Here is a 15,609-nt window from a genome sequence, read left to right on the forward strand (position 1 = left end):
TTAAAGGGTCCGCACTGGGAGATCATAGCCAAAGATACTTGTTTGACAGAAACTAGAATTCGTCATGGAAGGCTTTATTACATAGAATTAGTTTTCACTTTGATGCTACATTGAAAACAAGTTAATAAATAATGGGTCATTCAAATGGCACAGCCATATACACAACCCGTGTATGGAAATATATGGAGGATCTATAGGTCCATATGGTGGAGTTCCAACTGCCAAAGTGTTGCTGAAAATTCTGCAAATGAAAATTTGTTCCATTTATTAGGATGTTGGAAGAAATTCTTATTATTCTGAAGGGCCATTTATCCTTTCCTGGGTCTAAATATTTTATATATTTTTTACTATACAGGCAGTCCAGGGGTCACGTACAAGATAGGTTCTGTAGGTTTGTTCTCAAGTTTAATTTGTATGTAAGTCGAAACTGTATATTTTATAATTGTAACCCAACCAAATTATTTTTGGTCTCTGTGACAATTGGATTTTAAAAATGTTAGATTGTCATAAGAACCAGGATTAACAATAAAGCTTAATTGCAGACACCTTTGATATCTGTTACAGCTGTTTATTGTAGCCTAGAACTAAAGTACAGTAAATTACCAACATCCAGAGGTCCGTTTGTAACTAGGGGTCGTCTGTAAGTCAGGTGTTCTTAAGTAGAGGGCCGCCTGTACTTTTTACTGTACTACATACTACATGAATCCTAGAACAGTTGCACTAAAAAATAGTTAAAAAAAATCAAGTGGAGCTACACTCCGTAGGCTCGCTCCTGGGTGTAGCATTCACATTGTGCAGTGCTGCTCAGAACTTTCATTTTGTTACAGAACAGTCATGGAAAAATCAAAGTGGGATTTCATTTCTTCAAACTGTAAGTTCCTAATCTTTGCCACATGTGTAGACTTATCATAGTTACAGCAAAGTTCTTTTGTCTACGCTTTATCATCAATGCAAACATTAGTTACATGTAATGGCCCAACGATACTTTTTGTACATGTTGTAACAGCAACTCTTGTAATGTTACTGTATTTTGCCCTGTGGCAACGTAATTATGCTCCATTTCACATCATGTTTCTGGAGGCCCCTTTTTTGCCAAGACTGGGTGTTCCCTTGATACTTGTTTCTGTAATAATAAAAGATGGGAATCTCTGGGTGTAATAATGTACATGCCTTTTATGGCTTGGCCTGGCTCCCTGCTTTATTAGTTTATTGGGTTATTGCTTAAGCTCCTATTAGGCTTTCTATTACAAACCCTACACACCCTATAATTCCATCCTTCAAGTCCTCTAAATATTATTCCTGCCATCCACCTGAAGACATGGAAAGATTATATAGAAATCAAGTGTGTTCAATGGAGGACACAGAAAACCTTTTACTGCCTTCTACAAATGGTCTGCCCAGGAAAGTGCCATTAAGGCCCATAAGAACTACATGTAATGCACTTTAATTGTTATTCTGGACAATAAACGGTTACAACTATGGATAATTGCAGTTTATTTGCTAGCACATAAGCACAACCCCCTCTTCCTTCAACCTAAAAGCTTCCTATACTGGGGGGTGAAGTGAGCCAGTACCACAATCAGGATTGCTTTAAAATATCTATGCTTACGATTTATGGTGTTACCTCACCCTTAGAAGTAACCAATAAATTAAAAAAAAAAATGTAAATGCAAAAATTTCAGAATTAAAAAAAAACAGGTTACTGTGCAAAATTTTAAACATTTGAAGTGTGTGAAATAAAATCTTTCCTTTGTACCTGCTCTGGACCAGGTGCAGATTTGCACCTAAAAAGTCACATAAAAAAGTGACACATAGGTGAAAAGTGTCACAGAACATCTGGAATTCCTTTACTAACTTAACTAGAAATAATGTAATAATGTAACATTCTGGGTAACAGGAAGAATTGCTCCTCCTATCTACTGTATTGGTGTCCTCAGAACACTGTTACGATTGAAAGTTATAACAAAAGCGGGGAGCAATAAGTTGGGGAATAAATTGCCATGTTGCCACTTTTTTGATAAACAGGAGGTTATGGGTTGTAGTTTGGGCACTTGGTCTCTAAAAAGTTCGCCATCACTGCCCTACGGGGATGAATCATTCAACTTCTACAGTTCTCATTTTTTTGGAAATACATTGCCCTGTTACCTTGGATTGATGTGCTGGGGATTTTAATGCTCCAGAAAACATGCAACAAGTGTTTGCTTAACCAGACCAAATCCACTGGAGGGCATCATTGGTTCCTATGGTGACTGCCCATTTCCTGGCATTACCGCCCCTGATGGTAGTAGACTATGACTCCAAGTTCACTGCACAAGTGATTTTTGGCACAATTCCTGGCCTCCTCTTTCTAAGCAGTGATCTTATCTTCTATTCTGTGGATACCAGGTTAGTATAAGACTCCGGTGGCAGATTCAAGAGAAGTCTCTCTGAAGGATTTCTCAGCACCAGGGAAAAACAGCTGCCGTAAGAGCAAGAGTAATGATTTGATAGCATTTATAGCAGAAGACTCTCAATTTGATAAAACTTTATATGTAACCTAAGACAACTCATTGGTGATTTATAGGTTGTGAAAGGGCAACATGTTTTCTCCTAATTGGTTACAGAGGAACGCAGACGGATGATCTGAATAGTCATCATTAGTTTCCCCATGTTTAGTTTCCCCAGGTTTAGTTACTTACAAAATGTCCTTATTTCATTGTTCACTATAGGGCTAATACTGAATATATTTACAACAGTGAATATTTCTTACATTCCCCAATAACTACATAACATATATCGTGCTACACAATACAGTTTAGAATTATAGTATGTAAACAGTTTCGTCCAGGTTAATCCAGGCAAACACAAATAACCTGCTGTATGTTATGTCAAAATAAGCTTCTGTCAGATTTTCCATATTTTTTTTATATTATGGGTGTGGAGAAAACTTGAGAGTGCAGTTTAATGTGTCAAAATACTGACAAAACAAAACTAATGAGACATATACAGATTGTGGTTTGACAGCTTACTGCAACTTCAATGACTAAGGCAGGCAAGGAAAAACTCTACGCTAACAAAGAGTAACTAACAGCACCCCGACTTATGGCAGGAGACACACTGATCGGTCCTAGTAGCATTTTTTTTTTTTAAATGGATGTCTCCATTCTGTATAAACATTGGTGATTGGTTGATATTAGGTTAACAGGAGAAGCAAGAAGGTAATACAGATCTAATTGGTTACAGCTGTATGCATGTTATTTTGTACCATACACCAGCTACCAATAGGATCAACAGCTAAATATAACAATGATAGATATATGTTACATAGTAAAAGGAAACCTACCACTTGTAGTGGCAGGTTTCTGATGGAAATACCGGGCACCAGCTCAGGGTGAGCTGGTGCCGGAGCTTATTTTCGTTAGTGTTTTAAACCGCGGTATAGCGGTTTAAAACACTTTTTAAACTTTATAGCCGGCGCAGGCAGGTACGCGCTCGGCGCTTACCATGCGCGCGGCTCTCATTCACTTCCTATGTAGCCGCGTGCACGGTAAGCGCCGAGCGCGTACCTGCCTGCGCCCGCTATAAAGTTTAAAAAGTGTTTTAAACCGCGATACCGCGGTTTAAAACACTAACGAAAATAAGCTCCGGCACCAGGTGCCCGGTATTTCCATCAGAAACCTGCCACTACAAGTGGTAGGTTTCCTTTAAATAGTTTATACGGTTGAAAAAAGACACATGTCCATCAAGTTCAAACAAGGAAGGGTATGAATTGGATGAAGAAGGGATTTTGGGGAAACCATTCTACATAATCATCAGTGTTATTTAGGTGTAAAAAGGCATCTAGACAGCTCTCTGCTGTCCCTGCTGTGACCAGCACCTGAGGCAGGCTATTCCACAGATTCACAGCTCTTATAGTAAAAAAGCCCTGTCGCCTCCGGTGATTAAACCTTGATTTCTCCAAAAGGAGACAGTTCCCCCTTGTCTTTTGATTTGTATTAACCTGGAACAACTTTCCACCATATTTTTTGTATGCACCATTCATATATTTATATAAATTAATCATGTCCCCTCGTTGTCGTCTCTTTTCCAGACTAATCTAGTTGTTCTAATCTTTCCTCATAACTGAGGTTCTCCATACCCCTTATCATTTTTGTGGCTCTTCGTTGTGCCCTCTCCAGCTCCAGGGCATCCTTTTTATGGACCAATGTTCAGAACTGAATGGCATATTCCAGGTGTGCATATATCTCTGTATGTGATAGATATATAGGCATCCAGGGCCTATTCCTTAAGCAGTTCTTATATAGATTGATCAACTTCACTTCTTAAAAACTATGTGAAATTTTTATGCAAACGCACTACACTCCTAGAGTCAGCTTCAAGAAGCCAACAAACATGTGAGATATATCCCATTCAGTATGTGTGTAAAATTTTCAATACATATCCATTTTGATATTTTGCCATTAAAAATAACACCAGCCAAATAACAGAAACAAGTAATCACATATAATCCCTCAGAGAGTTCTAGTTTGCTAATTTCTTTCTGAAAATTCTTGGAATCCTTCTCTTCAGTTGGGTGATCTTAGTGGCCCTCCTGAGAATTACTTACAATACTGGTCTGTCGTCCCGAAAGGTTGAGTATCTAAGACACCAGGCTACTGGTATGGTGAACCAGAATGCATTGTACTTCGTAGACTGATCACAGTAGGGAAAAATCACAGCTATACAGTGGATACTTTACATTTTTAACTATTTGTTTCATTGCAGGCAAATGGTAAGTTCAAAATGTTATTTTTTATTTGATCAGTAATGTAAACTCTGCTCCCCATCTTGTCAATTTCCATCTTATCCTCCTTGAGTTCTACTCCTTCATTGGAGTCCAGCTGTGTTTTAACTGATAAGACTTTTTTAGGAAAGGCACATAACTGTTTATATAAGACCTTACAGCTCAGAGTGCATGTCAAGGCAGAATCATGAAGTCTAAGGAACTGCCCAAGGAGCTCAGAGACAGGATTGTGGCAAGGCACAAGTCTGGCCAGGGTTACAAAAGAAGTTCTGCAGCACTCAATAGCCCAATGGCCTTCATAATGGAAGAAGTTTGGGACAACCTCAACTCTTCCTCAACCCTGCCCTCCAGCCAAACTAAGCAATCAGGGAGAAGAATCTTCTTGAGAGATGTAAGGAATAACCCCAAGATCATGGTGCACAAAGTCAATTATCACTGCAGCCTCCACCAGTTGGGGCTTTATGACAGTGTGCCGACAGAAGCCTCTCCTCAATGCAAGACATATGAAAGCCTGTGTACAGTTTGCAAAAAAAACACATGAAGGACTACCAGACTACGAGAAATAAGATTCTCTGATCTGATGAGACGCATTTGAACTGTTTGGTGTCAATTCTAAGAGGTATGTGTGGAGAAAACCAGACACTGCTCATCACCTGCCAAATACAACCCTAACAGTGATACATAGTGGTGGCAGCATCAGGCTATGGAGGCAGAGACATGATGACTGGTTGCAATTGAAGAAGAGATTAAAGAGACCAAGTCCAGGGTTAAAAACAGCAGGGAAAGTTCTGATTATTATTAAATCTAATATGACAGAAGAGTTGTAAAATGTTTCTACATATTATTGGATCAGTGGGGGATCAAAATTAGAAAAGACCTTCAAAAGATAAGATGTTTGGGTTTATGGAAGTATTAATCAGGGACTGATGAGAAACTACCAGTCATTAACATTTCTATTAATGATGGCACAGCACACTACAGAGAGGCTAAAAGGGGTCAGAACTCAGCATTCAAAATGAATATTCAAACAGTATGAAAGATATTTAAAAAAAAAAAAACGACCTTAATTTTTTAGTTGTGTCATTTTGTTTGGATTTGGATGTCTGCCTGTTTTTCTGCTCTAAAAACAGGTAAAAGTAGGACTCCAGCGAGCTCGTCGGTTTCAATCACCTGATTGAATGTCAGGTGACATTCAATCAGGTGAAAACCCCAAAAGATTTGAATACAGTGATAATCCAATAAGCCGTCAGCTCTCAGCATTATTGGGTACAGTTGGTGGGAGATTGTGCAATAACATATAGTTATAGTTATAACATTCTCTGGGTCAGGGCAACTTCCTCAAGTCACTCAATGACCGTAGGAGGGGGTCAGACTTCCATTTCCTTGGAATGACTGTTTTGTTTGCTTGAGGAGATGCCTGGTCAGGTAGACAAAGGCATGTCAAACATAAAAAGGAGGGCTGCCTCAGGCTTATGGTGCCTGCTGTGTCCTTAATAACAGTACAGAAGACCAGAAATCGTGAAAACAAGGGCAATTCCACAAGTGCCACTCGAGGACCCACAATACCAACATACATCCGGTATAGAAGGTAACCATTTGTGTAGGAGAGAAGGTACTCTATACCATCTGGTTAAAATGTTATCGCTAGTCTCCATATGTTTCAAGGCTATGACCGCCCTCTGGGCTTGGAAGGAACATTTCGACCATTAGGTATTAGAGAATGTCTTCCCCAATTCGAACTCCCAAACAGGGAGGTGGTTGTTGGACCAAAGGTAATCGAGAGTTTGTATGTTACCAAGAGAGCGTGTGGAGTGTGGGTGGCAGCCATGCAGCGCTGCTCAAAGCTTGTCAGTTGGTTGTATTTAAAGCGCCCTGTGTAGCAGCACCCTAAAGGAACCATTTAGGGATGAGGGCAATGCTTTTTAAGCATAGATTTTAATGAATTCTTTATTTATTGTGGTTTAATTTGCATGTGCACAAGCCATTAGTAACACAGAGTAATCAGAGCTGTGGGATATAATGAGCCGTGCACCTGTGTGACATCACATGACCAGGGACTGGATTTTTATCCAGTGGAAGTAAACATAGAAACTTCCTATAGAATTACAGGAAGCAAAAATCTACAGAACCTAGAGGGATTGATACAGAAAGAATATTGGACTTTTTTGTATTGTAACTTTTCACTACACAAACAATATCAATTATTAACTTAAAGTGGACAATCCCTTTAAATTAAGTCAAGGTAAATATTCTTTTTATTTCCAGCATTTGCAGTGTCATTGAATGATAAAACATATACTGATATTACGTAAATTAGAAGACCCTTCTGCAGTCAGGGAATACAAACGCACATTTTTATTACTTTATTACAGAAAGAAGAGTCCGAACATAACAATACAGCTGGTCAGACCCCCCCCAAATATCCCAATGCTGGATTATAATGCGTTTGAGGAAAAACAGCATAAACTGCAACCAACACTATACGGAAGTTTGTGGACCCTTTATATGAAGCTATATGGGTGTTCTGCAGAATACATCATGGGAAAATGAGCATCAGGATCAATGGAAAGTTTTCCCTGTTCTAGCTATCCCCAACCCATAGGTCAGTATCCTTCATAAAATAGCAGAGTTCACCAAAGTGTGTCCATAGAAAATCACAGAGGTTGGAGAGCAGTAAAGCCATTCCCAATACATTTAGCTGCTGATGCGCTGCGGGAGAATACTGTTATGAATCGCCATGGACCCAAAATCCACATAAAGCTGTGGAAAGGTGGTCAGTGTTTTCTATGGATTCTGATACAAGGACTGCAGGATATCCCACAAGAATTCTCCATACTAAATGTGCAGTATTGGAGCATATCAATTGGAAACAAAGTCCAAGAGGAGTCTTTAAACAGCAATTCTCCAAAAGACGTAGTGATCCCAAAATGTTAAGGACTATTTGACAGTATCTCTTAGGCAGTAATATGAATGCACAGAAATCCTCCTTCTAGATGTGCAATACTGAAGGATCCCATCACAATCCCAGAGATTTCTGCACCGTCTGCCTGGCTATCTTGTTAAACTGCTCCCTGTCTTCACGCCACATCTTTGAGGCATCGACATTTGCACCACTTTCATCATTGGGTTCTGAAAAGTAAAGAAAATATATCTTCCCATTAAAATAATGTTATAGCATATATAAACTGTATATAGTCAGACGAGGATATCACCACCAAATCTTACAACCATTGTGGATGATGAGAGATCAGCATGGAAGTATTGGAGGGAGGGGGAGGGGGGACTCTGGATCATGCTTCCACCAAATTGAATCATTTGAAGGAGATTCTGTGTCAGTCCAACTCCTGGCACTGACTGATCATTAGATTAAAGGGGCCATAGTGTTCTGGGATAGGCACCACTTCATACATATAGTAGCAATGTGAATGGTGCTGCTCTCTCCACCCTCTACACAATGGAGGAATAATGGAGTCATTTGCACCTGAAACACCTGATGTTGTGTGTCACATTTATTAACATTTTTAAAAAGTTTTCTGACTGGCCCGAAAAGGCTTGGTGTTGTGAAAAGAGGCACGGTAGCCAGAAATTCAGTCGTAAACTCGATCAACTAATAGCTGGTGTAAAGTATAACTCCACGGGTCTTATCTACTCCAGACACATCATCCAGCATGATTTATCTGACACAGAACAAGACTGGAGTCAAAGTGTGCTCTGTTCCATCATCCTCAATCATATTACGTTTATAGAAGACAATGAAACAAGTCTGCATAGAGGAACATACCTGCCAACATGCTTACGACCGAGAGGAGAATTTTCTCAACACTTTGCACAGGACTCCACCTCTCGGCACTGCTCTCATAGCCCATAGGGTCATCCCCCGGAGCATGCAGGATGGAGATGCACACCCTGCCATCTGGGTATACTGCAAGAAAGAGGCATCAGTACACTAAGCACTTATAATCTAGCATTTCTTTAAATGCAGACATACATCCTGCCACAATGGGGGAGAACTTTCTATAGTTTTAGCTACTCTAACTGTAAAGAATCCACTGAGCAGCTGGAAGAAGGGGCTGCGGGTAACGCTGTGAACTTTGAGTAAGTATCTTCAATCCAAGTGGAAACCGATTTATAATGCAATAACTAGCTTTAAATCCCTTTCCCACCAATTCATAATCTATCTTAACAGTCATTGGGGAGATTTATCATGCACCCCTGCGGAAATTCCAGATACATTGAGAGGCCTAGGCCTCCTGATTTATTAGGTCAGTGGTTGCGCCAGCAGACAAATTTGTGCAAAAACCATTCCAATGTTAAAAGGTAAACTTTGTATGGTCTTGGTAGTCCTATGCCCCTGCACTGACCCACTCACCAGTGCCCGTTTTTGCATGGAAATGGTGTAAAGGCGAAAATTATCGCACTTACTACCATTTTGTAAGTAATTACAATTATTTCAGGGCTTCTACACTAGTTTTCTGTTAAAGAAACACCGATATACACTCACCGGCCACTTTATTAGGTACACCATGCTAGTAACGGGTTGGACCCCCTTTTGCCTTCAGAACTGCCTCAATTCTTCGTGGCATAGATTCAACAAGGTGCTGGAAGCATTCCTCAGAGATTTTGGTCCATACTGACATGATGGCATCACACAGTTGCCACAGATTTGTCGGCTGCACATCCATGATGCGAATCTCCCGTTCCACCACATCCCAAAGATGCTCTATTGGATTGAGATCTGGTGACTGTGGAGGCCATTTGAGTACAGTGAACTCATTGTCATGTTCAAGAAACCAGTCCGAGATGATTCCAGCTTTATGACATGGCGCATTATCCTGCTGAAAGTAGCCATCAGATGTTGGGTACATTGTGGTCATAAAGGGATGGACATGATCAGCAACAATACTCAGGTAGGCTGTGGTGTTGCAACGATGCTCAATTGGTACCAAGGGGCCCAAAGAGTGCCAAGAAAATATTCCCCACACCATGACACCACCACCACCAGCCTGAACCGTTGATACAAGGCAGGATGGATCCATGCTTTCATGTTGTTGACGCCAAATTCTGACCCTACCATCCGAATGTCGCAGCAGAAATCGAGACTCATCAGACCAGGCAACGTTTTTCCAATCTTCTACTGTCCAATTTCGATGAGCTTGTGCAAATTGTAGCCTCAGTTTCCTGTTCTTAGCTGAAAGGAGTGGCACCCGGTGTGGTCTTCTGCTGCTGTAGCCCATCTGCCTCAAAGTTTGATGTACTTCAGAGATGCTCTTCTGCCTACCTTGGTTGTAACGGGTGGCGATTTGAGTCACTGTTGCCTTTCTATCAGCTCGAACCAGTCTGCCCATTCTCCTCTGACCTCTGGCATCAACAAGGCATTTCCGCCCACAGAACTGCCGCTCACTGGATGTTTTTTCTTTTTCGGACCATTCTCTGTAAACCCTAGAGATGGTTGTGCGTGAAAATCCCAGTAGATCAGCAGTTTCTGAAATACTCAGACCAGCCCTTCTGGCACCAACAACCATGCCACGTTCAAAGGCACTCAAATCACCTTTCTTCCCCATACTGATGCTCGGTTTGAACTGCAGGAGATTGTCTTGACCATGTCTACATGCCTAAATGCACTGAGTTGCCGCCATGTGATTGGCTGATTAGAAATTAAGTGTTAACAAGCAGTTGGACAGGTGTACCTAATAAAGTGGCCGGTGAGTGTATGTCCCCCATTGACTATGGCGCTAAAAACCGGTTCAGACCCCATTCTCCTGCAGCTGATAGAAGAACAGCGTGTGAGCCAAGCAGCTAGGCTGATGCATATGGCATGATGACACCTTATGTAGACAAGACACAGTATATACACATCATATTGTACTTACTGTTTGGATGAAACATCTCACAGGTAAACCTCATTTTAGGTGGACTAAGAGGATAATCCAGGGGAAAGCTGAGAATTGCTGGAAATACTCCGCACTCAAAACACGTGTCTTCAGGGCCCCTGCAAAGACATCACACATTTAGAAGAAAATATACATAAGATATTATATATTTATAGATAGCAGTAAACAACTAAAGCCAAAGTAAAAAAAAATAAAAGGGAAAGTGCTAAAAGCATTCCATTACCAGCACTCACAATGTTAAAAGACACAAACAATCCATGACCGTCTGATTTTTAAAATACAACATGGCCGTGGTCTCTTGTACAAGTGTTTTATAGCGGATCAAAAGACATTCAATCCTAGGTTTTGTCGGACATCCAGGTTCTCAGAAATTCCTCTGCCAGTTCCCCTGATACACATTACTGAATACATATCTGATTAGAACAAACCAGGACAATATATAGACATATGCTTCAGAATAAAAAGGCTTGAACCGTGCTCCATTCAGGAAAGTAACAGTCTCCCCAATATAATGTGCAGCACCAAGTACAAAAAGCAAGTGACACCATGAACCATATGACCCCAACTCCAAGCTGCATAGAGTCGTGCTAGAAGTTCAGGGGTTATATCAAACTCAGAGTCAGGGGTTACAATAGCAACCTGCACATGTTCCAGCCATGGCTACACCTCAACAACTTATTGTTAAAGAGAACCTGTCATCAGGGATGTCATTTTTACAATATTACAGGTTCCAATAGCCTCTGGCATGTCGATTTCAAATTTGACTTTGTCATACATCTAAATAATTATTTGTAATAGTTTCCTTAACATTATCTGCTCCCTGCTAGAGTGTCTGGGAAGTCCAAGGGGGACAAGAGGGGCAGTTCAAATGAGAACTGCTTGCGATGGTGGGCAAAGGTAAGCGGGGGAGGAGGTGAGAGGCAGAGGGAAGAGAAATTGAGAACACAAATTTTGCTGATTGAAGTCCCCTACCCCATCCTGGGACTCCCCACTGTTGGCAGGGAACAGGTAAAGTTAAAGAAACTACTAAGAAGCACTGGAATTATTTGCATGCACGACAAAGGCATTTTTGAAATCCAAATGCCAAGGCTATTGGAACATGTTATAACGTAAAAGTTACCTTCCTCATGACAGGTTCCCTTTAAATACATATGGTCCCCTAGTTACAGACAGACCTCTCTGCCCAATGTGACCTCTGGTGCAGCTCTCTGGATGCTTTACTCTAGTCCCAGGCTGCAATGATCAGCTGTAAGGTGTCTGTAATTAAGTTTTATTGATAATCCTGGTTCCCATGACAGCACAAAATTGTAAAAATCCAATTGTCACAGGGAAAAAAAAAAAAATAAATTTTTTGACCATTGTAAAATATACCTATTACAACTTGCATACAAATTCAACTTAACAACAAACCTAAGCACCTATCTTGTATGTAACCCGGGGACTGTCTGTACAGGAAATAATACAAAAATCCTACTTTATAGGGAAATAGACAAATTGACTCAGATCTTATCAGTCCAGGAATGGAGTTTTACACCCTGCTTGGGTAGTGTTAGGAAACCAAATGCCAATGTAGCTCCTAGCAAATTGCTATATGTATATTAGTCTATACATAGTTCTCTAGAAGAATCCTGCAAATATAAATCAGTTTAGTAATATTGTATGAGATTTATCACCAGTCTTGATTTCCCCTTCACTGGAGACATGTTTTTTTCCCCATTAGGAACAGCTACTGCACCCGCAGCTAAAACTTAGTTTCTAAGAACAAAGCAGAAAGCGATGCACAAAAGCGGCCCATACATAAATACTCAAAATATACACCAAAAATTACTCATTTTATTGATATAAAAGACAAACAAAGAACCATACAAAGACATCTAAAACCATTTAAAACAAATAATGTACATAGAATGACTTAGGTGGAGATCCCGGTCTGGGTCAACCACAACTAACCTCTAATCCAGACAAAGAATACTGTCTAAACACCTCTACCCATGATAAATTGCATGAAAATAGAGTATATATTGCATATAGCGCCCTAACCAACAAATTACAGGTAAAGGGCGATGGAAGGCCCCAAAATCATGCTGCAATGATGATAAAACAAACCTATAAAGTGCAAGTGCTACAAGTGAAACAACTGTCAAAGCCCCCTAATTTGTGGACCAATGTAAGTTTCCAATGTAAAGTGCAAAGTGCAAATAACAGAGGGGGGGGGGGGGGTGAAGGTGCTGATATCAGGGTTGAGATCTTACGGCATGTAGAGAAAGATCCTGTGAGGTTGGTAGAGCAATGGGAAATGAGGTGGGACTGCGAGGTGAACGGCTCCCCACGCGTATCGTCGTCCCCTGAGGAAGCCGTCCTTGTGGTTGACCCAGACCGGGATCTAAGTCATTCAATGTACATTATTTGTTTTAAATGGTTTTAGATGTCTTTGTATGGTTCTTTGTTTGTCTCTTATATCAATAAAATGAGTAATTTTTGGTGTATATTTTGAGCATTTATGTATGGGCCGCTTTTGTGCATCGCTTTCTGCTTTGTTCATGCTTATTTATGTTGCACAAGGCTATTTGATATTGCACTGCGTTGTGCTAACCAGTCCTTTAAACTTAAAACTTAGTTTCTTCCATAAATTGAAGTAAAACAGTTGGATAGCACAAGGCAACAATACCCAGAGACGTCCGGTTCTAGAAAAAGTGACATGAGGAGCGCAGTGACGCCAAAAGTCACAAATTTAGGCACAAAACGTACCTTGTGCTTAAATTCTACTTAAATCATATTTTGCCAGTTTATACATGAAATATATGATTCTTCCCCATTTACCTATATTTTTTGTTCTATTAAGTTATTTGATAGCATAGCATTTAATGTCTTCATCACCTCTCCCGATGTATGACATGTGGGTTTACGCTTTGTTCGTGATAACAATAAGAAAATAAAAATGGTCAGTAAATTGTGAATTTGTACCTTTATCTACTGGGGGGGGGGGGGGGGGGGCAGAAATGCATTTAGAAATACAAGGATACGGAAAAGACTATCATCCGTTTACTCTCTGCCCACAGCACAAGTTGTAGCAACGCTTTACCGGGTTAATAAGCAAAAGATAAAGTATTTGAGATACAGACACATGATCATTACATAACCTGATACTGGTATATACAGACACAACAACATTAACCCAAAAATCAAGTTATTAGTCATGTCAGCCAAAAAAGCTGCAGGGGACAAACATTTAGCTTGACCTCTAGCCTTACATGTATGTCTCATTGTGTAGAAGTGTCAGCCAGACAAGAAAATTACACGCGCCCTACAGTCTGAGCCTCTCATTTCATGAAACCTCATGACAACTATGCACAGGTAAAATATATTACAAATAACAGGGGTCCGAAACCAATTGGCTGGATAAAGTGGTCCCAAACGTCTTCCAAATGGCATATGCACTGCATCCCGATAATTCATCCTCGTGTACGTCTCAAGTGACTAGGACTGAGCTGCAATACCAAGCGCAGCCACTGTTTTATCACATTATAAACCCTGCTCTAGTTTTACCCTCATTGTATTCATTGTATTCTCATGGTAAACATCTGCAGGTGTGGATCCGCTATACGCAGCACACAAAACTCTATTACTCTCACAGTAAACCTCCAAGGGTGGATCCGCCTCATGCATTACACAATTTTCATGTCACAAACTCATTGATAACGCAGACAGCTAATAATATAATACAGTTTCACCTATCACCAATGAAACAGAGACAAGCGGTTTCAGTAAAATAAAAACAAAAACATAAAACACACTTCAAAGCCCCCAAAATGTACACATGCCTTATTTCTGTATGGGGAAAAATCCCTGACATACACACAACATAGGAAATCAAAGCAAGCTGTAATGGCAAGGACCCGGCGCTCCTCTAATATCCTGGGTGTGAGCGGCTGGGACTATCTGCCTGCAGGGCTCGTCTCAGAGGACACACGTCATGTAACAGAGGCAGCTGCTGGGGAAAGCTGGCACAAGTGGACAGAGGTTTCACCAACAAAATGAAGACATTTTCAGACAGTATAGGTTTTTAGAGCACAATACAAAGAAAAACGTTTTCACACTAGCAGCAATATATAAGAAACTACAGAAACAAACAGCGCAGTAATAAACCGAGGCTAGGTCAAGCAGCAGCATTTTTATTAATAACATTTTATTTATGTTAATTGCTGGACCATTATGCCCCCCCCCCCCCCGCATAGATTGTAAGCTCTTGTGAACAGGGTCCTCAATCCTATTGTTTTCTATGAGTTTGTAATTTGTTTATGCCCCTGCCCCTAATCTGTACAGCGCTATATGATGGTGATATGATGGTAAATGTTATTTATTTCTGTACCCTAAAGTGGTTGTAGGAGCAGTGACATGGAGCTAAGCTGTATGACCACACAAGCCATAGACAAGTCTGGTACCGTCTATCGTTAGGTCTGCTGAACATCCTTCTAATACAAATGACTTAGTATTTGGATATCTGACAGGAAGTTGTTCTTTCACTTCCTGCTACTGGAATATACCAAAAAAGCTGCAGGGGACAAACATTTTGCTTGACTTTTTTCCCCCAGCAGGTAGAGATGGTACAGTCTCTAGCTGCCTATGTGATTCTCGCCAGATGAATCATTAGTAACACAGAAGACAGCACAGAGTAACTGCAGTACAAGGAAATAATCTGACACACTGAACAATATTATGTACATTGCAATCAGGTAAGGGCTACAGGGATGGAAAAGTTTATTTCTGGAGTACTTTTTGAATAAAATAAAACTAAGATCTGCATTAATAACAATTCCCTACAAGGGCTCTCAGGGAACTCTTGGTCCCTGTAACAAAACTTTGAAGGAATCTAACAGTACGAATACATGAACCACAAAGTCTGGCGCTGTCTTATACGATGACTAAGCCGTATATATAGTTAAGCTGTCCAGATTC

General features: G+C 40.4%; 1 protein-coding gene across 2 annotated transcripts in view; it reads right to left on the reverse strand.

Annotated features, from left to right (window-relative positions):
• Nucleotides 1-6,994: 6,994 nt before the first annotated feature.
• UBE2G2 (ubiquitin conjugating enzyme E2 G2) overlaps nucleotides 6,995-15,609 on the reverse strand; it is a 45,093-nt gene continuing 36,478 nt past the window's right edge. For both annotated transcript variants that reach the window (XM_072121276.1, XM_072121277.1), the window contains exons 4-6: nucleotides 10,633-10,751; nucleotides 8,544-8,684; nucleotides 6,995-7,891 (exon numbers count right to left, since the gene is read on the reverse strand). In XM_072121276.1, coding sequence (XP_071977377.1) covers nucleotides 7,779-7,891; nucleotides 8,544-8,684; nucleotides 10,633-10,751 — 373 coding nt within the window. In that variant the 3' untranslated portion in view covers nucleotides 6,995-7,778. The remainder of the gene's footprint in view (nucleotides 7,892-8,543; nucleotides 8,685-10,632; nucleotides 10,752-15,609) is intronic.

The sequence above is a fragment of the Engystomops pustulosus genome, chromosome 8 (genome assembly GCF_040894005.1).
Source record: "Engystomops pustulosus chromosome 8, aEngPut4.maternal, whole genome shotgun sequence".
Lineage (NCBI taxonomy): Eukaryota > Metazoa > Chordata > Amphibia > Anura > Leptodactylidae > Engystomops > Engystomops pustulosus.